The following is a 27609-nucleotide window of genomic DNA, read 5'->3' as shown; positions in this document are numbered from 1 at the left end:
ATATTGGATGTTTAGAGACGTTTAAGCATTAATTAAGTTTAAAGACCCTTAAAAACTTCAATGGTTATTTGAAAAAAATATTGAGTTTTTAATATCAACGAAGTTTTTATTCACAATTTTATTCAGAACACAGCTTCGAGACTTATATCAATAAAATGCCTATATGTCGTTAAAATCAAAATTGGGTTTTACAAATTCATTATATTTTTGTGTTACAAATATTTCGTGTATGTATATCGGATATTACATCGAAACTCGTATTATAAAACAACCTCAAAACCTCATTAGAAGCAAGACTTCTGTATAAAACACTTAATTTTTTCGATGACCTAGCTTACACAAAAAGTCAAAAGTTCTGATATTTTTAGGCCTCTGTCAGGAATATGCTACATATGACATAATGTTTTTGGATTTTTTTTCCTCAAAACCTCGAAGGAGAAATTATTTAATTATTTAATTTCTTTATTAAATAAAATGTTGTTAAGTTCAATAGACTTATATATTCATACATATTTATATATTCACAACCTCTTATATCTCTAATTCAAAACCATCATTCAATATTAGAATCCATATTGTTGTAATAACTGACTTGTTTAGCTCTTGTAGGAGGTATCAAGGTAAGATAACTTTGTTCTCTAAATTATTATAAATGTTTTAGAATAACAGAAACCGGCCCACACTACGTTATATATTCTGTTAGTAACAATCACACACGGAATCTGATATACATTTTTTCATAGATCAACAAAAGTACCAGTAGGATAAAATACAGCGCTATTTGGATCAGTGAACACGGGAACAGCATAACACAAACTTTATAACTAAGTTTAAGAAATATCATCTGGTTAATAAAATTATGTATGTTTCGATCGTAAAGCTGTCAAAGTTTAAAGGATAAAAAAAATATATAGAAAAGAAACATCTTATAAGGGAAATTGTTGGAATAATAATATTTTAGTAATTGTACGTTGCAAACAAATTTTTCTTCCAATTACAACAATTGATACATCTGTTTAAAATATATTTGAATGATTTTCTGAAATATTTATACACATATAGAAGATAACCTTTACCACCTTAGCAACTCAACTCATTCAAAGTTAATCATTTCGGATGACCACACTCGTCACTGATTACATTAAAAGTGAAATTTAAAAAGTATTCTAGTAAATATAAAGTATGTTTTCTAAATAACCTGAGAACTAGATTTTCTAGGTTTAAAACAATATAATAAGAATGCATTCCGATGTGCATCACACGCAGACTTAACAATTATTGATTGGTTACGAAGGCAACAATTGATTTATTGCCTGATATTACAATATAATAGTTGTTTCATTCTACCTCTACCTTATTTGTTTTATGTTTTAGTAAATTATCGTTTTCACAAAGTATATTTGGTTTACATCCCTGAACCTACTTGTAAATCTTTTAGTGTAACCCTTCATTCAAGACTTTGATGTCTTTTTAATTATCAATACTAAAAGCATAAGACATAGAAATAGTTAATTTTCAAAATGAAATAACTCATCATCATGAGTATATCAATAAACGTATTAACATTCCAGCTTCGGCACTTAATTCGCATTGTGAGGAGATTTGGGTAATCGATTTAATTTTTGTGGTTACTGTTGTTGTTTTCTCCTATTTCCATATGACGTGATATGATGTAAATCAATTAAACATTTTCTTCTAATATTGTTTCCTGGTTATTTTACAAAATACCTCTGTGACTAATAACGAATTCTAATATTTATTAAGTAACTATGAAGGAAATTTTAATTTATAGAATTTGTAGCATATGACACAGTTGGTTTACAGAACATGAGAGCTGACATTTCAATTGCTTCCATCTCATTTCGTAGTAGTGATTTTTATTCAATTAAAAAGTAAGAAATGTAAATTATTATGAAAAATTAAAACCAACTGTATGTACCAAGTTTTCTGAAGTTGTTAAAACAACGTATGTTTATTAATATTGACAATCTTTTGATTTTATGTTTTACCATAATATTGCGGCTAGCAAAATCAGAAAACCTGGCAAGTATTTCGGTTTAGGTTTTAACTGGCCCCTAGCAGGAGCTCTGGACAGATTCAACTGGAAGGGGACGCCAAGAAATTTACTTTTGCTTCACCCTATTTGTGATTGGATATTAGGTTAAACCATGTTAAGAAAAAAAAACGTATGTGTGTATAAATACGAACATTATTTACACATCCATTCATAAACAAATTGTTGTTATCATCTATCTTCGGCAAGAGGCGGAGGAAAGACCAACAACAGGCTCCAGCACGTGACTATCACAAAATCTTCGACCAATACAGGTATTATGGTTCTTTAGGGCGACTTCGGATCTGCATATCCTACGTCAAGAATTTGTGTTTAAACCTATTGTCACTCCCCAGACTCGATCTTTCCGGAGAGTGTCCGAGCTATGTAACTGAAATTAAAATTAAGAATGTTGATGTTTAGTACACTTTCGGCTAATATTTGGTTAGTACCCTATATGCTACGAATTTTGTAATGATACTGATGGGTGCGCCATATGGTGGGTATTTTGGCTGACGTTGAAAATTGTTTTGTTAGTGTGTTTCTCGTGTTGGCTGTTTGATAATATCTTTTGGCTAAATTCCGGATTATTTCACTAGATTTTAGTGATGTTCATAGTAAATCTAAGAAGTTTGAGAGAGTATACCTTAGTAAACGATATGCCATACGGATTACTCGGTATTGTAATGTTTCTACATTTTGCATGAGGTCATTTGACACGTTGCACGTGATAGTGCATTAATATTCAATGGGTGGTCTGATACAAGCTTTATAAGTGGTTTTAATGGTAGGCCTAGCATCCTTTGTGAGTGCCTCCAATAAGGTTAGGGAAAGTAATACGTTGGTTGACAGATTTTCAAATTTTCAAATGCTAACGTGATTCCTACAGCGCAGAGACCTATTGAAGGTAACTCCAAGAAGTTTTATAGATTTAGTGTATTTAATATCTGTGTGTGGTAGGGTTAGTTGTATTTGGATTATTTTTATTTTTCTGTTTTAACAACTCGGTGAAATATAATTGCCTGTGTTTAGTTAGGATATAGAGCTACACACTATCTATTACACCATTAGATTATGTGATTGAGTAAAGCTTGAGATCGACTGAATAACTTTATGTGGGATTTTGAGCTCATATAGTTTGAACAGCAATCCATTATGCTAAATGTAGCCCAGTGATCACCTACTTAGATTAACAGAAACTGTATTTCAATTATTTAACCACAAACATATGACAGTTGCAGTATTTTTTTATGTTAAAAACAAACATTCGACAGCTTTTGTGATAATGGAACAGGTTCTTATTGTTTTTTATACAAAATAAGAGCCTGTTCGCGATTATCTTTTCCATAAATTTTCCTGTCAAGTAAACTTACACAAGAGATATCTGCGCTAGTCGTCCCTAATTTAGCAGTGTAAGACTAGAGGGAAGGCAACTAATCATCATCAGCCACCGCCAACTCTTGAGCTACTCTTTTCCCAATGAATAGCGTATTTACCGTCACATTATAATGCTCCCACGGCTGAAAAAGCGAGCATTTTTTGTGTGACGGGGATTCGAACCAATAACACTAAGATTATGAGTCGAGTGCCTTAACCACGTGGCCTTGCAAGGCCTGTTTGTCGATATCTAATTTTACTTGGCAAATGAAATCGATCGTGTTGTATTGTTACAGGTGTGGTTTATTGTGTGTGTGTGTTTTCTTAGAGCAAAACGACATTTGGCTATTTGCCGAATCCACCAATTGGAATCGAACAATGATGGGAGGCTTGGGATCTGGAAGGCTGACGCAAGATATTGGGTAAATAGTTCTGCTTTAGTAGAATCGGTTGAGACATTAATTGCTTTATAGTTTGGTATTTTTTGCTTTCATCGTTGGATAGGCAGAAATCTTCCTGGTTAATATCATGCTGCCGTGTTATTAATGGTTTTATTGTGTTATTTTCCCCATTAATTATTGTTTTAGTGTGGAAGTTTTGCATAATAATAAATTGTAATCTTTCTGTTACGTGCGAATGGATCTCGGGAGTTAGTTTCTGCGACTTAAATTTAAGTTATATTATCTCGCATAGGGATACAGTCGAGGTTGCGGATTTTATTAGAGGTTATGCAAAAAGCTAAATTATCAATCGTGTGCTCATTAGGTGTGATAAAATCTATTTCAATGGGAGACTAGTTGAGATATGTGCTGAACATTTCCAAATTTGTCCGTGAAAAGTTACAGAAAAGGGGAGGAAATTCACGTGAAGTGATTGTTCGGTGGAACAGCGCGAAATGCGCGGGGTCGTGATCCCCTCCAATGTTAGCTAATTCGCAGAAATTAGAAATATATGGCAAAATGTTTGGGGTAAGTATTACCAAATCAAGAATGTCTGTCTTGAGAGCTATGTATATGGGTATGTGTGGGCATGTTATCATCTATAACCACAAGGTCAGTTTCTTCTATAAATATATTTATAATGATCTCCTTCCTGTTTGTTTTCCTACATGGAAAGTTGGTATACTTTGACTTTAAATCACCTGAGATAAATGTAGTGTTTCTACAAAGAAATTGTTGAAATACACTCGTATCTGACGTTGCCCGAGGGGATGCAGAAAACACAGCTAACGTGAACGCTATTGTATTAGCAGGCTTAAAGTGGCAAACTAGAATTTCGTTATTACTTTCTCTAATAGTTTCATCATGTGTTACGGTCATGTCACTTTTGTATAATACCGCGGTTTCTTCCCTTTTTTGATTTAGGGCTTGAGATAACAGTATATACAGTTAATCTGAAATGGTTGTTTCTATTCAGATATGTTTTGTTTATAAAAATGATATCAACACCATGTTCGTGCAAACCCTGTATTGTTGTGTAAGCCTCCTTGTATATTAACGTGTAAAATCGAAACCACTACTCACCTGAACTTGTCGATTTCACTGTCATACCTGCTTCCTACGCAGTCCTTCAAGGCTTGGCAAAAGTAGATGTAGGACTTCCGCCATATTGTAGATCTTTCAACACTGCCACCACTACGTCGGTGACAAAGGCGACAATGTTCCTGTTACTGATCCTATAAAGTTAGTAAAACATGTGTTAATTTATAATAATGATGATATGAACCCAATTTTTTATCTTATGTAAAAACAGCCAAAGATTGATCATATGAAAATAAGATTGGCTACTAAGCTTTTAAACATGCACCTCATAATAAACAACCGAAATTTGAATACTGTCAATACAAAAGTAACTTGTTTATGTATATAAAATACGAATAAGCTGAGAGAAACCAAATAGGTTTCTAATTTTCACTTTAAATATTAAAATGTTTATGTGTGTGTGTGTGTGTGTGTGTATATATATATATATATATATCTTTACACGTAGATAGAACAAAACATCGTAGAAAACGAAATGCTGAACGAAATCGATGAGCTGAAGGTAAGAGACTTGGTGTAAGAATTTCGTAACAAATGAATTAGGTTATTTTGGTTAATAAATGCTTTAGAAAGAAAAAAAAAAAAGCCCTCCAATGGCTCAGCGGCATGTCTGCGAACTTACAACGCTAAAAACTGGGTTTCAATATCCGTAGTGGGCAGAACACAGATAGCCCATTCAGTAGCTTTGGGCTTAATTCAAACAACAACAGAAAGAAAGAAACATATAAGAATAGAACAACTAGAGTATTATAGAATATCCAATAATATTAGAATAAATAAATATTTTAAAACTTTTTTTTCAATGTATATATATCTATATATATTTTGTAGTTTCTCAAAATGTTTCTTCATATGTTGGTTTTACAAGTTATTTGAAAAATTAGCTCAACGTCACACTAAATCTACAGTAATACCTGGTTAAGTTACTATGACAGTTTATCTGCATTCCTCGTGATAATGAGTCTGTTTGAGTTAAGTGCAACTTGATTGTTTGTTTGTTTTGGAATTTCGCACAAAGCTACTCAAGGGCTATCTGTGCTAGCCGTCCCTAATTTAGCAGTGTAAGACTAGAGGGAAGGCAGCTAGTCATCACCACCCACCGCCAACTCTTGGGCTACTCTTTTACCAACGAAAAGTGGGATTGACCGTCACATTATAACGCCCCCACGGCTGGGAGGGCGAGCATGTTTGGCGCGACTCGGGCGCGAACCCGCGACTCTCAGATTACGAAGCGCACGCCTTAACGCGCTAGGCCATGCCAGGCCCGTGCAACTTGACTATAAATGAATTCAACAAAACAAATAAATTAACTTTCGTGTTAACCGAATGCTTCTCTTCATGACAAAGTGGATTGAAACTTATGTTCTATTACATACTCTAATTTATGTTCAAATGACTATCGGGTTAGTTATACTTGCTCTCTCCATGTCAAAAAAAATTAATAAAATAAAATTTTATAGAAAAATTACGTAATATCTATTGTTGCTTTGTTTGTTATTAAACACAAAACTGGGTTGTGCATTGTCATTGGTGAAGGCACTTTGCTCTCAATATCGGAGTCGCAGGTTCAATTCCGATCACAACAAACGTGATTAAATTTTCAATTGTTGGGCATTATAAAATCGAGGTTAATCCCAAAATTCCCTCTAATGTAAAAATGCAAAATATTATACCGCGCCCACGGTTAAAACATTGAGTGTGTTTGGTGCGACTAATAATCGACCCTGCGACCCTTGCTTTACGAGTCAAACGCCTTAACCACTTGTTACCCCCCCCCCCCCAACTTCCACGGTCAACTTTCCCAACCAACAAAGGAATAAGAAAAAAGTCTACACGGTGAGCTTAGTGTATTCACCACAGGTATCAAAACTCCGGCTAGTAGCATTATCAACTTTTAGACTTACCGCTGAGCTACTGAGAATTGGACAAATGTCAAAATTACACACTCTTCTTAATACGAATCTTAAACCAAATTCATGTAGCAATATAGAACGTAAGAGTTGCCTACATTAATTTATTATATTTTGTTCTAAAGAATATATTATGATATCAACAAAGATTTAATTATAACACAAAAATACGTCTAGATACTACCCTATGTTACACCTAATTTAGTGTAATATATCTTGTGAAGGACATTCAGTGTAAATATGAAGGAAATTTCCAGATTCTTACGCTAAGCTACACTATTTCTACAATAATTAAATAGGAAGTAATTAAACAAACATCGATATTTTAAACCATCCGTTATTTTTTCACATGAAGGTTTCTGTTGTGGACATCGAAGACGAAGACAGAGTCAGGGGTGACATCTTATACTCTGTGGATGAAGTTTCTCGTTGGTACCTGTGTATTATACTTGGGATTCAGGTGAGATCATGGAGTTTATTGTCGACTTTTACTATTCGTATTTTCTAAGTCAGTAATATGTGACACCTTTTATATCTATATAATATCTTACATTATTTTAATATTATTATTTTGCATTAAACTGTCAAGAACTTTATTTTCAAAACTTATTTTCACCCAGTATTCTTACCACTAGTCCTCATTAATGATTAGTTTGATGTCTAAATGAAGTTAAACTTCATATTTTCTCCTATTTTCATTTACATGAGGGCTTATTTTGATCTTTGATTTGTTTTGTTTTTCTTCAAGATTACAACGTTTCACACAAGTTTTCGTTCAGAACAAAATGTTTTCTTTTGAGTTTTAATATTAGATATGATCTGAAACAGTAACTCTCAACTGTAGAAAATGCATATTCTAACTGAGGAAAAAGTTAGGATATCCCCACATTTATTCCCTCTTAAAATGGCTCAGCTGACACACAGGTGTATCACACCAGGTGCACACGATTAGAACATCGTTACTCAGCATTTCGAATGAGGTTTGCTCTATTTAAACCTTAGACATTTAATTTGGTGTGCTCCTGACTGTTGAAGTGAGAGCGAGCACCAAAAGAGCTGTCTGAGGTCTTCAGAAAGAAAATTGTAGCAGCTAATGTCTGGTGAGGGATTTAAAGATTTCAAAAGATTTTGAAATCAGCCATTCCACTGTCCGGAAAATAGTAAACAAGTGGAGGGCTTTCAAAACAACTGTCGACATGCCCAGGTCTGGTTGTCCAAACAAGTTCACCCCGAGAGCAGACCGCAAGATGCTGAAAGAAGTCTCCAAACACCCTAACGTGTCATCACGGGACCTACAGCAGGCTCTGGCTACTGTTGATGTGAAAGTGCATGCTTCTACAATCAGAAAGAGACTGCACAAGTTTAACTTGCATGGGAGGTGTGCAAGGAGGAAACCTTTGCTCTGTAAGAGAAACGTCAAGATGAGACTGAAGTTTTCCAGAGAGAATGAAGACAAAGACCAGGACTTCTGGAATAATGTTCTTTAGACAGATGAGTCAAAATTGAATTATTTGGACACCAGAACAGAGGACATGTTTGGCATAAACCAAATACAACATTCCAAGAAAAGAACCTCATAGTAACTGTCAAGCATGGAGTTGGAAATGTCATGGTTGAGGGCTGCTTTGGTGCAGTAGGACCGCGACAGCTCACAATCATATAATCCATCATGAATTCTACTGTGTATCGGAGGGTGCTTGAGAATCATATGAGACCATCTGTGCAAAAATTGAAGCTGATGCGGAACTGCAACCGGCAACACGACAATGACCCAAAACATACTCGTAAATCCACCAAGGACTGGCTGAAAACTAAGAAATGGAGAGTTCTGGAATAGCCGAGTCAAAGCCCAGATCTTAATCCCATTGAGATGCTCTGGGGTGACTCGAAAAGGGCTGTACATGCAAGAAACCCCTAAAACATCTCACAGCTAAAAGAATTCTGCATTGAGGAGTGGGACAAACTTTCTTCAGACCGGTGTCAGAGACTGGCAGATGGCTACAAGAAGCGTCTCAGTGCAGTTATTTCAGCCAAAGGGGTTAACACTGCCTATTAAGGGTTTGGGCGTCCTACCTTTTAGCTCAGTTAGAATATGCATTTTTCTATAATTGCATTTACAGAAGATCTTGAGAAGTTTTTCTTCCGTTTTAATTGTTCTGTGATATTCCTATAATCTCTCAGTATTGTTGAAACTAAGATTAAATATCTATATATCCAAAAATGTTACAAAAATACACAAGCTTTTGTAGGGTGTCCTAACCTTTTTCACATGACTGTACATGGATTTCAATTTTTTTTTATTTTATTTTTATCAATGTTTACGATTTTGCTGATAAAAACGAATGATAAGTGAATGATAAGAAATATATTTCGTTCAATAATTTTATTGTTAGTGATATTTTAAAGGAAAAAATTAAGCCTGGATTATTTGTTTATTTTTTTTAAATACATTTACGCTTTTAAATATGAGATTCCTCTGTGTATTCTTAATGTCTTAGTTTAAATCAGTAAATGGGCAAAGCACCATTCGAATCTGAAACGTGACACGCGTAAAACGTTTTTGAAACATCTGTGATGTATAAAAGAAAAAAACAGTTCATACTGTTAAATTAGAAATATCAGTATCTCAAACTAAAACTAATCTCTTGATCTGAGTTAATACATTTCCTCTTGTGTGTTTTATTTGGCTCAGCTATAAACACATCAGTAATATTTCAAATCACAGATAGCGGTGAAATTCACTGAAATTATTCAGTTGCACCTTATAAAATACTTTTTTATTCAATTACATTGTCCACTGAACAGGATGGAAGAATAAATTATTATGGTTAATGTTGCATATTGCTGAAACACTAATATAGAAACAGTTTAGTTCCCTTCTTTACTGTTTAATAAAAACACCTTACACTTATTTAGAACGTATTTCAAGTGGTATTTGATTAAAACATGAAAAATAAACTGTATTTATTGGTTTTACATTAATAGCAATTCCTGATGATGTTCGGGTCGACTTTGGCATATTCTTACTTAGTCACACCAAAGCTCTGCATCCAAGAAACCGACCCGGCGAGGAGCTACATAACATCAACAATATTTTTGTGTCAGGTTTAGGAACCCTAATCCAGTCAACTTTCGGTACAAGGTAAGAGCGAATTTCATCCATCCAAGCTTAAAGGCTTAAAAGTGGGGAATATTTTCGATATCATATTATTGTAATCCTTGATGACGAGAAAACCTACTTGTAGAGAAAAAATATATTTGTAAAAGCGGCTGGTATGAGTAGAGAAATCTCTATGTTAGGAGCGAACAACATTACGACCTTCTTCGGTCATCGTCAGGTTCACAAAGAAAGAAAGAGGTAACTCACAGAATGCTGATCACTTGTTTGGAGGCAGCTGTTCAATTGTGTGAATGTGCCATTTTTTATTTATTTAGTGTTCACACGTTTTCGAACACTGCAACTCAAATAAACAAAACATAGCTGTAGAGAACACCCACACACTTAAAGAAACAAACATAAACAAACGTAAAATTAAAGAAGCCTTACTTATACAACAACTCAAGCTAAAAATAAACCAATACAAAGGAACACCTTTATACCTATATTAATAAATATAATCCAACATCTAAACACGCCCTCTACATTCCTACACTCAATTACACAACCTCTTTCAAACATGTGGTCAGCTATCGGTGAGCTACCTTTTTCTTTCTTTATGAACCTGACGATGACCGAAGAAGGTCGAAAGGTTGGTCGCTCTTCAATATAGTGCGTTTTTTATCCATATCAGCCGTTTTCACATATATCTATATAAAACTGTAATATTCTGAAATGATAACCATGTTACGTGTTTACATTGACGTACATTATCGCAACAATGTGTAACAAACCTTTGTTATAAATCTGCATCTTAATATTTTGTTTGTAAAGAACGTGCAAACGAAGAATGTTGCAAAGCCTATTTTAAAATTGTAAGACTGTGGAAACAACAGCTACACACGGTATCCACTGCGATTTCCATTATTATAGAATAGTAGGACATGACCGTCTCACTCATAAAACAAACCAACGACAAAGTGAAGTTTTAGCTGACGTATACTGGTCACTAGGCCACACCCGTTCAACTATCTCATGCAGCCGGAAAATGAAACGTCAATTAAAGATATTCCTCATGAAGACATATGTATATAGACAACTGATGTGACTCTTTGGAATCTCTGTGTATTTTGAATTTTGATTAAAGCTTTGAAATATTAATATCTTCATTCTCTAAATAGAATATGATAAGAATGGTGAACTTGGAAATGGAATGTTTATAAACCAGCCTTGTAAACTACAGTATAACATTATTAAAAATAGGCAATGCCATTAGATAAAGCATAATTAGTGGTGGAACCATAAACAAAACAGCTGAGATTTGAAAATCATTTTGACGGAATGACTTCAAACTGTGTATATGAAAGAACCTGTTTGGTGAATACTGAAGTTGTTGCTGTGAGAGATTACTAGACAATAATACTGCTTTATGTAGAACTCTGAACCTGTTTCAAATTCTTAATAAAAACGTTTATACATTCAGGAGAGTTTTGATATTGTTTGTTGTTGCTTGGACTCTGAGTAATTAAATGAAGAGCTGATTTAATACTTAGACTAAAAACTTATTTAGTGTTTTTATGTAGACTACCCATTATTCAAGGCTCTTCTTCAGCCTTTTTGATTCCAATATTTGCTACTTTGAACTTACCTCAGTGGAAGTGTCCCAGTGAAGAAATAATGTTATCAGCAACAGAAGAAGAGCTACAAGAATTCTGGCAAATCAGAATGCGAGAGGTGAGAAATTATATCAAAACGGCTTGTTGGAATATTATGTATCCGATATCAGAAGCAAGGATTTTGTTAATCATTGAACAAAATAAAGCAATTATTGTCATAACATTTTAAATTATTTAAATCTGATTCACTACTAAATGAAAACACCTGGAAATTAACATGAATGTTAAGTTAACGATGGAGATTTGGATAAATGAAAACAAATTATTACTGCAGTAATGAGAACTATTTTAGATTCAACGACTTTATCAATTTCATTAAAGTCGCAGGTTTTTACTCAACGCTTTAACTTTAGAAATTTTATTATTAAAATAAAAATCGCATGTTACCTGTTACGAATCATCTCCGACAAGTCTCCAAGTTACTATACTTAACACAAATATATTTTAATATACAAACAATAACACAGTTTAGTAAAAAGGCTATTACAAATAATGGTTTACATATAAGCGTTTTTCAAGGAGTACTGAATCTTCCATCTGTTCTGGTTTGTTTTTGGATCTCACCCAAAGTATCCCGAGGGTTATCTGTGGTAGCTATACCTAATTTTGCAGTGTAAGTACAGAGAAAATCAGCTAATTGTCATATCCTTTCACTGCCAACTCTTATGATACTCATCAACGAACTAATACTGGGATTGATTGTCTTATAATAACGCCCCCACCACTGAAAGGTCGAGCACATTTGTTACCGTGACCTTTAGATGCCATTCAAGAGCCGTAACTACCTGACGATGACGGACCATCCATGTAACCTGGAACTTGATCTGTTATTGAGAGTTAACGGAGAGCAAATTAATTCTCGTATAAATACTGACGTCTGAAGTTATTTCAGGAAAGTTGAATGTTTGCCATGTTTGAAATCTATTAACGTTGTTGGTCAAATATCTGAAGTATAACTATTAGTTTGCTTTTGAATTTCGCGCAAAACTACACGAGGGCTATCTGTGCTAGCCGTCCCTAATTTAGTAATGTAAGACTAGAGGGAAGGCAGCAAGAGATCACCACCACCGTCAACATTTGGGCTACTTTTCCGTTTATTAAGCGTTTATCACAATAACAGCTTCCGAGGTTTAAAGTATACTGACTGTAACTACCCAACATAGCGTGTTGTGATGATTACCTTTTATACTCAATGGGCGTAACTCTAGAAAATTCATCTTTTGATTCTTATTCTTATTTTTGATTCTTACGCTATAGAATCTTCTGCAAATAAAGAGAACAAGCGTGACTTTCCCAATACACATTTCACGATGTGTGTCTCATGCATTAAAATGAAACAAACATAGATATAAAAATATATGTATATCAGAAAATATCTTACACACTTTAAATTCAATAATCTATATATCTTTGCATCATTTAAAATGTAAGTCTTGATATATTTGTGTAGATACAAGGCGCTATCATTGGGGCATCCATCTTTGAAATGGTTATAGGTCTTACAGGTGTTATCGGAATGATACTTCAGTGGTTAACACCTTTAGTTTTCGTTCCTATCATATCGTTGGTAGGACTATCTCTCTTCGAAGAAGCAGCTTTTAAAGCTAGTAAAAACTGGGGAATAGCAATTATGTAACTCTTGTTTTATAATAAACTTATTAATGGTATTTTGTTAGTATTATAGAGAAACTTGTAATACTCCACTGAAGCTTTTATTTGTAAAATATGAAATATTTTACAGCTTGATATGAATAACGCGCAAAGCTAAACGAAGGCTATCTGCGCTAGCCGTCACTAATTTAGTAGTGTAAGATTATAGAGAAGGCAGATAGCCATCACAACCCACCGCCAACTCTTGGGGTAGTCTTTTATTACCGGATACTTGGATTGACCGTCACTTTATAACTCCCCCAAGGCCGAAAGGGTGAACATGTTTGGTGCGATAGGGTTTCAATTCTTAACCCTCAGATTACGACTCGAGTTCTTTAACCACCTTGTCCTCCAGGAACTATATTTTATGGTATCGCACGAATACGTCGAGGTCCCAGTATGGCCAAGTGGTTAAAACACTCGAGTCATAATCTGAAGGTCGTTGGATCGAATCCCCGTCACACCAAACATGCTCGCCCTTTTAGCCGTGGGAGTGTTATAATGTGACGGTGAATCCAAGTATTCGTTTATAAAAGAGTAGCCCCAGAGTTGGCGGTGGGTGATGATGATTAGCAGTCTTCCCTCTAGTGTTACAGTGCTAAATTAGGAACGGCTAGCGCAGAGAGTCCTCATTTAGCTTTGCACAAAATTCAAAACAAACCAAACTGATACGTTCGGTATGTTAGAAACCTCATCGCTATCTGAAAGAAAAGGAGAATTGTTTGTTTTTTTGTTTTAACAAAGCTACACAGTTGACTCTTGAAAGCATCTTGTCCAACCTGCAAAAAATATGAAATATTATTCTACTTTCTCCGTCAAACACACAAAACACTGTAGAGATTACCTATAACCTAAACAACTCTATTTATTTCTTACGTATCAAAACTTTAATAATAAATCACTAGAAACTCCTAAACAACCTTAGTAATAGCCTTGCCTTTTCCATAATCACAACTATATTTTCCTTTGCAAACATTCAAACTAATCGTTCTCATTATAATGACTTTCAAAATGAAATCCTTATTTAGAACAAAATCAAATTAAGGTGAAACTATTCTATAATAATGTCCACAATATTTACTTTTATGCAAGAGCATTATTTCGTAATCATGTATCGTATATCTGGATCTTTTAATTTAATATTTTCTACGCTTAGTAGATAATCGTCGCATTTTGCATCAGATTTTGAAAAAAATGCTTAGAGGAAAGGTTTTCCCTATGATCTTTTAAAAAGTGAATGAATATAAATTGTGAGGAAAACCGAAGTTTGTGACATAACACATTATACCATACACTATAAGCTTGAGATGGCCTGGTGGTTGTTGCGTTTAAAATTGCAGATTGCCGGTTTAAACCCCTTTACTTAACATTTTCGTTATTTAAAATGAAACAACGACATAAAATTATTGCCTAAGAATTAACTAGAAAACTTGACATTTTTCCATGCAAAACGACATGTTTATATTTATGGCAAATACACTGGTGAAGGAATAGAGGGAGATATGATTACTGCTAAATATATAGATAATCTATGGATAGCCTTACACATAAGATAACTGTATCTTGTTGTTTATTTCACAGAACAATTTTACTTCTTGTGCTCTTCTCCCAGTATCTTGGAAACATTAATATTCCTGGTTGCAGCTACAGTAGAGAAACAGGATGGAAGATCAAACAACTGCCGTTTTTCAAGCTTTTCCCAGTGGGTATAGATTTTAAACAAGTTTCACACACATTTCACATTTAGATAAACACCCAAAAAAGTCTCAATTATTAACTTTAATTGAAAAAGAAACATTCCCGAAATAATTTAGTATTCTAGAGAAATGTTTTGCTGTACTGTTGTAAAAACAAAATAATTTAAATACAGCCAACTTCTATTGTTGTAATGTTACGAGATATAACAAAATGAAAACCAGAAGGAACGTTTTACAAAGGCAAGATCACAATAAGTAACTTTATCTTTGTTTTATTGTTATGTGTCACGTATTTATATACAATTATAACTGTATTGTTTTAAATATCTTTTACTAATTAACAAAAGAGTGAACGTCCACCTTAGGTCAATTTTAACTGTTTCGTTCTCAACATATTCAACAAACATTATTAGTGCGCTTGCATCTAAACCAGTTTCCACTCACAAAGAATTCGTTGCTAATATAAATTGCTGAAACATTTCTGATAAAAGTTAAATATATGTGTATATATATCTAATGCTTAGAAAAAAAAAACATTTGAATATTGAATAACAAATAACTCTAAGCCTATTTTCAGGTGTTACTTACCATAGTTATTGCTTGGGTTATTTGCTTCATACTAACTGCTGCTGGTGCCCTGGGTCCAGCCAACTCAACCAGAACTGATCTTCGTGTAGAGACGATGTACTCTAGACCCTGGTTTAGGTTTCCTTATCCAGGAAAGTAGTTATAAAAATATTCATTAAATTTGTTGCTCTTTTTATTTACGTAAGTATTTTACGAAATTATCTTTTAGTTCTGCCTATGTAGAAACTTGTTATCACTTCAATTTTTGAAATTAATTTGATTGTAAAGTTTACTGTACAATATAAAATCATTAATATCATACTTTACCTTGGAATAAAAATATACTAACTAAAAGCTATAATCTGAAAGATTTGTTTTATTGTACGTGTGTTTTGTTAAAGCAGAAGATATGTATGTTAAGAATGTTACGTTTGAAATAAAGGTAGACCATTTACATCTTCATTTTGGTCTTTCAGGACAGTGGGGTTTGCCAACAGTCAGTATCGGTGCTGTTTTTGGAATGTTTACAGGAATATTAGCATCGGTATTGGAATCAGTAGGATATTACTACGCATGCGCACGACTAGCCTCCGCACCTCCTCTTCCACCTAGTGCCATAAACCGTGGAATATTTGCAGAAGGAATTTGCTGTATCGTTTCTGGAATTTGGGGATCTGGATGTGGAATGACTTCTTACAGTCAAAACATTGCAGCAATCAGAATAACAAAAGTACACCAATGTGCTGCCCCTCAAATAGAGATTAGAGCACTTGTATTACAATTTTGAATATTATTGTTAATTGCTTAGATTTATTGTGTTTATTATACATGTGTATGTGTAACATAACTGCTGATATTTCACATATTTAACAAATATCGTAACCTCTGGTATTGCAGAAACATAAAACTCACATCAAGTTTTCTTTTCTTCAATTTTCACACCAACAGGAGGCTAGTCGTCGTGTTATTCAGTATGGTGCGGTTACCATGTTGATTTTTACAGTTCTGGGGAAGTTTGGAGCCTTCCTAAACACTATTCCTGAGCCCATTATTGGAGGAATCATATGTGTTATGTTTGCAATGGTAATGGGAGTTGGACTGTCAAATGTCCGATATGTCGACCTTCACTCATCGAGAAATATTTTTATTCTTGGATTATCTCTTTTTATGGGCATTACCATTTCAAAGTGGTTCAAGGGACACCCAAGTATTATTGATATAGGTGCGTAGACATTTTAGTGTTGCTAGAGTTTTGGGAAGGAAATTGTTAAACAATATGAAACGGTTTCTAAAACCATCTATAAGATAATACTGAACGTTCAATGTTCCATGATTTACAAAACATAGAGAGTACAAAATGTGGAATAATATATGATAAAGGTTAGTCTCACACAAAATGGAAAATTCTTGTAACATTATAAGATGGTTGAGACTTATATAGTTACCAGAGAACCAGATCATCAGTTTCTAAATAGTTCTTTAAGTTACAACGGGTTTGTAAACCTTAACGTAAATTATTATTAAATTATTTATTTTGTTTCGTTTAGGGAATGACGTAGCAAACCAACTCATTACAGTTCTTTTGAACACCAGCGTATTTGTTGGTGGACTCATTGCGTTTGTGTTAGACAATTCCATACCAGGTAAGAGAACATTCCTTCGAGAGTTTGTGAATAAACCGAATACATTTCAATGTGATTTGTGACACCGTTAAAGTATTACGTTGAGTGTGTATGTAGAAAAATCCATGGTATTAGAATAAAAATGAATATTATTTTCTAAAATCTGCGTACCTTAATTTTGGAAAATCCTTTATTCAAAAGCAAAAGAATTTTTATTAAGTTTAAATATTGAGGCCTGTGCAATAAGATATTTTATTCTAGAAAAGTTTGTTTGTTTGTTTTGAATTCAAAACATTGTATGTTGAAGAAACCTGAGGTTTATCCAAGTATGTCTCTAGTAGTGGATGACTGTAATGTATGAACTAGATATTAATTTACCGAGATAAGTAAATTAGATATGCGCAAATCTACTCGAGGGTATTTGCGCTAGCCGTATCTAATTTAGCAGTGTAAGACAAGAGGGAGAGCAGCTAGTCATCACCAGTTACCGCCAACTCTTGGGCATCTCTTCTACTAACGAATAGTGGGATTGATCGTAACTTATAACACCCCCACGGCTGTAAGGGAGAGCATATTTGGTGCGACCGTGATACGAACCGGCGACCCTCTGATTACAAGTCGAACGCCTTAACACACTTGGCCATAACTCTAGAAAAGTTGTATTAAATGTTATTTTTAAAGTTATTTTCTTCACATTAACGCCCCGGTTGGACAGCGGTAAGTCATCGGACTCACAAAGCTAAAATCAAAGATTCAATTGTCTTCGATGAACCGATGTGGCTTTGCTATAATAAAACACACTCACGATTACATTATTTGTTATAAATAAATAATAGTTTTTTTATCTACAAAAAGAAATCTATAAAATAAAATCAGTGTTTTCGGAAATTAATTTCTTTTCACTAAATAATAAATTACTTTATTCTGAAAGATAAGTAAAAATAATCTTCTTTTTTCGGAATTTAATCTGCTTACTTTACTGAATGAAGCATCTAATATATTTCTATTAAGGTTTAAATAGATATTCTGTATAATTACTTGCGGTCATATTCATACTTTTGTTCGTATAATTAACAAAATGGTATACGCGAGATTTTTAAGCATGCTGCTATCAATTACGTAATTTACTTATCTTGGTAAATAAATATTTAGTTCATATATTACAGTCATACAGTACTGGAAACATATTTGGAATAAACCTCAGGTTTCTTCGACATTCAAAGCTTTGATTTGTTTGTATAAAGAGAAACCTTTGAGAAAAGTGTTAACAATGTTCATCCTATTTTAGTTTTAAAGTTTAATAGAACTAACAATGAAATGCAACTAATGATGTAGAATATGTCAGAGAAGAACCAAAACTTATCCCTAAACGTCAGTAAAAATGCCTTATCCTGCTGATGATATGCAATATTAACACAACTTTGTCATATTATCTAAGAAATATTGTTGTTCTATCATCACCAGAAAACTTCAAAATTATCCCTGAAAAACGACGTATCTACATTCAAAACAAATACTCTTGTGAGGGAATACAGAAAAAAAAAATGATTACCGCTGAAAATATAGATAACCTAAAAGTAGCCCTACACATAACACTGCAAAATATTAAATACTAAAATCAAACTTACATTAATTATTAAACAGTCATATGACATGCATTGTACGAAATATATTTTCTGGTTTAGTATTAATTGTTCTAACAACACAGTATTAAGATAACTTTATCTTGTTGTTTGTTTCTCAGAACAATTTTCGTGTTGATGCTTTTATCCCAATACCTTGGAAACATTAACATTGCTGGTTGTAGCTCCAGTAGAGAAAGTGGATGGAAGATCAAACAGCTGCCTTTTTCAAGCTTTTTCCAGTGAATATAGATTTAAAACACGGTTCACACAGATTTCGCTTTTATATAAGCACACACAAAACCTTAATTATAAATATTATAGTTAAAAAAGAAATATTATAAAAATAATTGAGTGGTGTTTAGAAAATTTTGTAAGGTTCAAACAAAACAAGGTGGGAAACACGACAAAGATATTATAAAACAAATACCACAAAGCAAAGATACATATATAAGTAATTTATGTTTGAAATAAATATTACAGCAGTATTTCAAAATAAATACAATTAAATTTATTTTATTGTTATGTATCACGTATATATATTATTATGAATATTTTTTTAAGTTCACCCTAACAATTAACTAAAGATTTAATGCTCACCTAACATTCCATGTTAAATATTTGATTTTTAACATATTCAATATCCATTATTCATGCTCTTGTATCTAAACGAATATTCACTCATATTATATTCTCTGCTAATATACAAATGCTTTGTGGTTTAATTGAAATATTAATAAGACAAGTGTTTGTTTGTTTAGAATTTTCACACTAATTTACACTAAGGCTATTTGTGCTAGCCGCCACTGATTTAACAGTTCAAAAGTAGAAGGAATGAAGCTAGTTTCCCTGATCTAAGATTTAGACACTGTTATCCCTACCTGGATTTAGATTTATTTTTTTTCAAGGCATCTTTGTTCCTTTTACCTGTATTGGAATTATGAGAAGCCAATACTATTGATGCGAATTTCTTCTACTACTAATAGTTTTACCACTCATAAAACATAAAGTTGTATAAGCAAAGAATGAATTAATCATGAACTCGGATGTTTTTTTCGGGAATTTAAGCTTTAATCTTTGTGATAAATCTTTCTCTTAATCCCTTACATTATAATTCGACAAGTTGGAAAGAACTTTATCAGATTTGTCGACATAAACATTTTCTCTTTGCTGTTTAACTCGTGCGATGCTTAGATGTATTTTTTTTTCAATTATTCTGTATGACCTTGACCTTTGAGCTACGTTGACGAAAAGTTAGCCAATTAGTTTTGCGGGGTACTCCATGCTTGTAAGAAAGTCGATCAACAGCGCATGAGAGACATTTTAAATTAAATTGTTGACGTACAATGTGACCTCGATCTTTGACCTTCCTTGACTAACAGTTAAACAATTGATTCTTGAGTGGCACGAAACCGTTGTATCAAATTTGATCGTAATTAAATTTAAATATTGCGAAGAATATTATTTACACAGGCGCACAGATACAGAGAGTGATAACTGCAGGCGATGTCGTATTGGTTTGACTACCTAGTAAACAGTTAATGTGAGAAAACTCCGATTTGAAAATATCTGTGGTATTGCCATTCCTTGAACCCGAGGTTTTATGGTTTATATTTAGTTACCACAGAAACGAGCTTTGCTCTTTGGGTTCTTGGGTACGCAGTAAGAATGATGGACAAATTCTAAATACTTATCAAATAAAAATACTCCACAAGTTGGCAATTGGTGCTATTGGACTAGCTGTCTTTTTTTTTTTTTACTAACATTCTAAACAATATAAATCTATTGTATTTTTGCGAAAGCATTTTACAACAAAATGCTGTACTATTGGCGCTGCATTTAGTGTCAAATGATCTAAAATGTTTTATTATGATAGCTAAAATACTGTTTTATATGTTCAGAGTAAAGCATTTGATGTATTAAATAATAATAATATTTTATGAACGTCTTTGTTTTACCGTTAACAAAAACACAAAATTCCTAATCACGCACAAAACACTTTTATTAAATTGACCAACCATGGATTTAAAAAATAGTGTATTTCATTTTATAGAACTGTTCAGAGCATACAATAATAAATTAATTTAAGAGATATCAGCTTTTAAATTGTATTGATCATTTTTTATTAAATTCAACTTTTACACGGTTAAATTAATTCCATATGCGAAATCTTATATCTTATATGTAAAATATCTTCAAATATGTCATGTTTGCAAAAGCAAACTTTAATGAACAACTGCTTTCATAAAATATTTATCGTTGTTTTTATTTTCAGCTTTAAAGTTCTTTTATTGAATGAAATACGAACATAACGTAACGTTTAAAGACGAATGATGTTGATCAGTTAACACGTAAATGAATTAAAGCGATCTAATTTGTAAGTATTACTGGCCAGAAGGATTCTAATAAGTTTTTCTAATTGTTTGAAAGTGAATCTTCATGTACCGGAAGTTTCAATTTCTGAACTAATTCAGTGATTATCATAGTCACAATTACTCATTTCAAGTAAGAAACTTGTTGATTCGTTTGTGTTACACGTCGTGTGAAACAAAGAATAGTGTGTGTGTGTTTGTGTGTGTTTGTGTGTGTTTTCTTATAGCAAGGCCACAAAGGGCTATCTGCTCAGCCCACCGAGGGGGATCGAACCGCTGATTTTAGCGTTTTAAATCCGGAGACATACCAATCAGTGATGTCCAGAAACCCACTTGTTGAGAAATTTAAAATGCAAAAACGGCTCGTTTGGGTTGAGAAAATATTTTACATAGAAGAGCGAACAACGTTTCGACCTTCTTCGGTCATCGTCAGGTTCACAAAGAAAGAGGTAACTGACCGGAAGCTGACCACATGTTTGAAAGGGGTTGTGTAACTGTGTGTCGAAATGTAGAGGGCGGTATTAGATGTTTGAATACATAATTTTATTTATTTTATTATATTAATATAGGTATAAAGGCGTTCCTTTATATTGGTTTATTTTGGGTTTAAGTTGTTGTATAAGTAAGGCTTCTTTAATTTTGCGTTTGTTTATGTTGGTTTCTTTATTTAGTATTTGAGTGTTTTCTATGGTTATGTTGTGTTTATTTGACTTGCAGTGTTCGAAAACGTGTGAAGGTGACTTTTATGTTCTTTGAATCTGGTTTCCATTTTCTACTTGTTTCTCAATACAGAAGTCGTGGCAGTTATCACATTGTATTTTATAAATAATGTTGGTGTGGTGTTTGTCAGTGTAGTTTTACATATTATAGACCTCAGTTTGTGCCTGGTTTTGAATAAATTTGGTATTAACTGGAATGTCATATTTTGTTACTAATTTTGCCAAATGTTGGTTATTTGTTTGCTGATGTCAGGAATATATGGTATACAGCAGTATATGGTTTCGTGGGTTTTGATTCGTGAGCTGTATTTACTTTAGTTGGTTGATTTTGCTTTTTGTCTAGGTGTGTGCGTATAATGTTTTCTACGGTTTGTGGAGGAAACTTATTGATGTTGATGAAGTATTGTTTTATTTTGTCTAATTCATCGTTAATTTTATCTGGTGAGCATAGTTTTATGGCTGTGTTTATTTGGTTTCTTAGTATGTTGAGTTTTTGTTTTGTTTCATGTGCCGAGTCCCAAGGAATGTATAGTCAAGTATGGGTGATTTTTCGGTGAATTTCTGTTTTGAATTGTGTGTCAGTTCTTGTAATTTTGAGGTTAAGAAATGATATTTGATTGCTTTCTTCCTGTTCACATGTGAAGTTAATGTTGGGATGTATAGAGTTAATGTGATTGAAAAAATTGAGTATGTGTTCTGTAGATTTGAATCCCGCAACCACTGATTTTAGCATTGTGACTCGTAGGCTTACAGCTGTATAAGCGGGAGGACGCACTAGTTTTGAATCTATTAACATTAATCGTTCTGGATTAATATTTGTTATTTTATTAAATAGTTAACTTAACACCAGCAATTCACTGATGCAAATTTTTTTATTAATGTTTAGTGTAACTTAGTATAATAAATGATATTAAAAATTAGTATAACTAGTGTTAAATGATTTTCTGAAAACTAAATACTAATACCAACTAAAGTGGCATTAAAATTATTGCCCCAACATCTAGTGACAAAGTTTTAAACATTTTCTATAATGGTATCTACATGTTGTTGTTGTAATTCCACAACTAAAACTTTGAAGGATTAAATGATTATTGTATTTAAGTAATATAGAAACCGTTGGTAAAAGTGTCACATAATTCTCGACGTGTATAAGACTTTTCATTAACACAATCGTGCACCAGTCCACAAGTCAGTCTGGCTTAAATGTTTATTAACAAATATAGAATTAGAAATGACAAAATTGGTAGCTGACTTTTAGACGTTTACTAGTTCAATTTTTTTCACGTTTTAGTTTGTATCACTTATGAAACTTCATATCAGTGATACATTTACTTTTTTAAATCCAAATATTTAAAATATTTTATGTTTTCAAACGATAGTTCTTAGGCATAAACTGAACACAAAACGTATTTATCATAGTAAATTTTGATTTGGCTTTGAACATGTTTAATAAATGGAACATGAAGACAATATATTACTTAAAAGTGAAATCAGTTTCACTGAATGACGTAGATCGGCTCAGGTTTAAACTTATTCTATTGTTCAAAAGCACACTCAGTTTTAAAACGATATTATAAAGAAGAAACAAAACAAACAAAAAACAGAAAACTGAACTACCATTATAGGATTTAAAGTTTCAGTTTTAACTAATAAACCAAAAACTTTTAGCTAGCTGTATTTCGGGATTGTAGCAGTCACGAAAGCATTGTCAAAGAATCGTAATACATATAGAGATTGTCTTTGAAACAGGAAATCATACATTAGGTTTTGTTACACGTGTTGTGAAACGGGTGACAGCTAATTAACCTTTCTAAATATTTTATAGGTTACAGAACTAAGTATACATGAAATAATATGAAATACTCTCAATCACACATTTCTTGTTGCGTAATTTTGGTTTTTATTTCGTATGACTGGCAGATAATAAACATAAAAAAACAAATCAGTCATTTTGAAGAATTAGTTAACTGATATACCTACGTTATTTTTAATTTGTTCCTTTACAATTAAATATTCAAATAAAAACTTGTTATATATGTAGATACATGATATGTATATAACATCAAAATACCTCAAACGAAACTTAAAATACGGAAGTAGTACTAATGAAAGTGCAGTAAAACTTAGTATTTATATGGAAGAAGATATTTTACTAGATTGATGATTAATAACGTTTTATTTAGCAGTTCTTTCTATTAATAAGAAACTTTGATTATGGAAGATGATGAGAGAGTATTAAATCTTTATTAAATACATCATTAAGAAAGAAACATACTTAACAATTTTAAATTTTAATATTTTCAGTCGTAGTTCAAGAATGAATTTTCATACAAAATGTAAAAACCGAAGGTTTTAACATATTTTGTCGATTATTGTTCGTCTGAAATGATTATACACGGAAACTGGACAATAGGTGACAAAATCTATCACGCAGCTAGTTGTACAGACCTCGAACATTGGTTAGATTTAGATCTGCCTCAAAAGAAACATGATTGTAACACTTCAGTTTTTGAATATTTCCTAGTGACATTAGTAAACATTCTAGTATAAAATGTATTAAAATAACCAAGTCTTGTCGTATCAAACTAATTATATGTTTATACTAACTTATATGTTAACAGTTATAAATAAACTAAAGACGACAGTGTCGTTACTTTTCTGAATCGATGTTATTATTATATTTAGGTTTAAATCTTTCAAATAATGGTCTCACTTTGCGAAGAAATATATTCTGGTCGTATGTTGGACTGATAGGAATAAACTTGAAAATTTTATATCTTTTAATTAAATTCATGCCGAATGGGAGGTCATAGGTTGAAGGTGACGACAGTGTCAAATAATCACCTTCAGATTCATTATGTTCAAAGCCTTGCTCTCTCCATTTGATAAGTCCTCTTTCTTCGTCTGTCCCTGAAATTAATACATGAATATTACTATTTATTAGTTTTGACATTAATACATTAATTTTTGGTATGTTCCTCATTTATCGATTTTTCCAATTCCGTCTCCTGTCAGTATGCTTAAGCGACCGTTAAAAACAATCTGCCCGTTATTACACACATATATATGTATCCACTCTCTTTAATTCTTAAGGTGTGGCGAATGCGTAACATTCTATATCATATTAATGAAAAGATATGGACTATTATCAGTATTTTATATGATAGAGGTTAGGCTAACTTTTCTTTTACAAATTAAAATTAATACGTAAAGACGTTATGAGCATAACGTACGCTGAGCTTTTGAGTGTTTTAAGTTTTATTTTGATGTAATTTGAAATGAACATTTTGTGAAGCGAAAGTAAATAGGGTACAATACAGTATTACAGTGTACAAACTTATATAAAGAATCTTTCTAAATTGTCTTACGTCAACTTAAAGAAGGAATCAGATATAGCTTATCGCACACTGGGTTTTATTTCAGTGATCGTCCTGTGATATTCACATTTATATTCTACCAGTGAGGATTTCATTCTTATTCTGTACCATTAATACAGGATACAGTAAAACCTTAATTCAGTACTAACATATATTTTACTTCCAAGTATTCCTGTCATTTAGCCTTACTAACAATCAGTGTTTTTGTTGACGTCTTTAGAAATTTAAATATGTTTAAAGTTTTACACTGTTTAATAGTTTATCGGGGTAGCAGTGTCATTTGTTCATAAATGGCTAATATTATCGAATAGTATGATTTTCTATACCCTATTTATCCTTTATATAGGGAAGATGAGAAATTTTCTATTTATAGCAATCTTTATCGTTATTATAATAAAAGGTATTCAGAACTCAAAATGGCAGAGTAAGTTTCAAATACATATTGAAACTTATTATTTGTGCATATTTTTAGTTCCCTTAAGACGGGAAGGGGACACAATTGTGAATAATGTGGCTTCGGGCCACCTAGGAAGTAAAATTTAAAAAGGTGGAAACAAGTTTCGGTAAATTTACAATTTAGTAAAGAGATACGTAATTTAAAATCACGTTAGAAGAAAGTTTTTATCTTTTCTAATATGAGGCAACCATCGGTTAAACCAACTGTTCGTTGCGGCTTTATAGATACGAGTTCGCTTGTTTATGTATTTCGCAAATATCGTCTTCTGTTGTCTCTCTGTATTACAAATATCTGCTTTCTAATATGAACACTTATAAATATAAATCTGATGCTATTAAACTACTAGAAATACTGTATTTAATAGGTAAACGACATTAAATATTTATAAAGTATTTAATAGTACCATTAGGTAAATTAGTATGTTTATAAAGCAGTTAAACAGGCTCAACCAATTTCACATAAACTACTTTCTAAAGGTGCCCAGAAATTTTTATCTCAATCCTGAAATTTCTCTTTAGGTGTGTGAGTGTGTTTATGAATATCTAGTATTTTTGTCTGTTCTGTGTTAATTCAGCTTTTCACACAGTTCTGGAGTTAACAGGATGAAACGTGATAGGAGAGTTCGGCAGGGAATTCGTTATCTATATGGTGTCGCCTTTGGAAAAACGGGCTAAAATGCCAGCTGAACATCACCCAAACATGATGAGGGTCTTAGAGTTGGTCTCTAGGGTCGTTGAGACAAATATGGGCATCATTTTTGGGATTTTGGGGCGACATGTTTGAAACTGTGTTCATGTTTAAACTCACAAGCTAGCAGGATACCAACTTTGGTACATATGCTCGGGTACCATTGAGGTAGTAATAGAAATAACTGTAGAAAATTGTGACTTGTGAATCCTGAGGAGGAAGAAGCAGTTGAAAGGTAATATTGTTTACTAGTAGTTGTAATAATCCTATCATTGTAGCATTTTAACCTGATTTTATTTGCACGAAAGCAAAGTTATGAAGTTAGAAAAATATAAATTAAATAATTGGGTGGATATTTATTCAGAAAAATTATTTCATATTGCAAGGTGTTTTGTGAACTCATCAGAGAATAGAATTATAATATATCACATAGCTATTTCAGAATATCCGGGGGGTTGAATATCTAATATTTTACTTTATCGGAATTACTCGTAATGTTGAAATGTATTTTCTTTGATTACAAGCTCTCAAAGGGATGTCTCCTTCCCTGATATGTGCCAACCAGTGGCACAGTGATATGAGAGCGGACTCACACTGCTAGAAACCGGGTTTCGATACACGTGGTGGGGAGATCATAGATAGTCCATTGTGTAGCTTTATGCTTGAATTTAGAGAAACAATTCGAATTGTCTAGCAAAACCGCAATGAGTACACCAATAAACATAATAGTATTCAAGAGAACTGTGATGAGTTGGTTTGCTACGTCATTCCTCAAACGAGATAAATTTGTATTTCTTTTTGTGCATGTTATTTTTGTTTTTATTAAAGGCTACCATGTTATATAGTAAGTACTACAAGATAGTAAGTTCTAAATCTTTGTTTTTGTAGTTTGGTATGTCACATCTCTTTGAAGCATTACTGTAGTTCATCAGATGAAAAAAACAAAGAGGTTACAAACTTGTGATTGATAAAAACATATAATAAACTTAAAAACAAATGATATATATATATAAACAAGATAAAAATCAAACACTCAAAAAATTGAATATTAAATCGTTACTAATCAAAGTCTGTATGTGTGTTTGTCTTCTTACGACTGGTAAACCGTAAATCTGACTGCCAGTAAACACAACGTAAAGTCTCCCAGTGGTAGAGCGATAAGTCTATGGATTTACAACGCTAAAA

At 32.7% G+C, this 27609-nt stretch overlaps 3 protein-coding genes across 4 annotated transcripts in view; 2 read left to right on the top strand and 1 right to left on the bottom strand.

Annotated features, from left to right (window-relative positions):
- The window catches only part of LOC143246494 (solute carrier family 23 member 2-like), a 173318-nt gene extending 152371 nt beyond the window's left edge, over positions 1-20947 (top strand). Inside the window, exons 1-8 of one of the 2 annotated variants that reach the window (XM_076493318.1) lie at positions 2411-2960; positions 3759-3852; positions 5420-5473; positions 7237-7341; positions 9867-10023; positions 14886-15006; positions 15579-17211; positions 18935-20947. In XM_076493318.1, the coding sequence (XP_076349433.1) occupies positions 5447-5473; positions 7237-7341; positions 9867-9992 (258 nt within the window). In that variant the 5' untranslated portion in view covers positions 2411-2960; positions 3759-3852; positions 5420-5446 and the 3' untranslated portion in view covers positions 9993-10023; positions 14886-15006; positions 15579-17211; positions 18935-20947. Of the gene's footprint in view, positions 2961-3758; positions 3853-5419; positions 5474-7236; positions 7342-9866; positions 10024-14885; positions 15007-15578; positions 17212-18934 lie in introns of those variants that run through there. The other variant, XM_076493319.1, reaches the window with a different exon arrangement.
- Positions 11014-16355, top strand: LOC143247924 (solute carrier family 23 member 2-like). Its single transcript, XM_076496474.1, has 5 exons — positions 11014-11065; positions 11579-11712; positions 13105-13286; positions 14886-15010; positions 16045-16355. The coding sequence occupies exons 1-5, from the start codon at positions 11014-11016 to the stop codon at positions 16353-16355; spliced, it is 804 nt and encodes a 267-aa protein (XP_076352589.1).
- A 3265-nt stretch (positions 20948-24212) lies between the features above and the next one.
- LOC143247923 (solute carrier family 23 member 2-like) overlaps positions 24213-27609 on the bottom strand; it is a 35671-nt gene continuing 32274 nt past the window's right edge. Inside the window, exon 12 of the mRNA XM_076496472.1 lies at positions 24213-24813. Coding sequence (XP_076352587.1) covers positions 24554-24813 — 260 coding nt within the window. The 3' untranslated portion in view covers positions 24213-24553. The remainder of the gene's footprint in view (positions 24814-27609) is intronic.

Source organism: Tachypleus tridentatus, chromosome 3 (genome assembly GCF_004210375.1).
Source record: "Tachypleus tridentatus isolate NWPU-2018 chromosome 3, ASM421037v1, whole genome shotgun sequence".
Lineage (NCBI taxonomy): Eukaryota > Metazoa > Arthropoda > Merostomata > Xiphosura > Limulidae > Tachypleus > Tachypleus tridentatus.
This window is presented reverse-complemented; position numbering and strand designations above follow the sequence as displayed.

What these genes read in the sequence shown, in the direction of transcription:
- LOC143247924 (XM_076496474.1), top strand. Translation starts at nt 11,014, where the DNA reads ATGCAGCCGGAAAATGAAACGTCAATTAAAGATATTCCTCATGAAGAC. An exon ending in TATTCCTCATGAAGACATAT is followed by an intron (nt 11,066 to 11,578) that starts GTATATAGACAA and finishes CCATTATTCAAG; the next exon opens with GCTCTTCTTCAGCCTTTTTG. An exon ending in TTTCAAGCTTTTCCCAGTGG is followed by an intron (nt 15,011 to 16,044) that starts GTATAGATTTTA and finishes TTGGTCTTTCAG; the next exon opens with GACAGTGGGGTTTGCCAACA.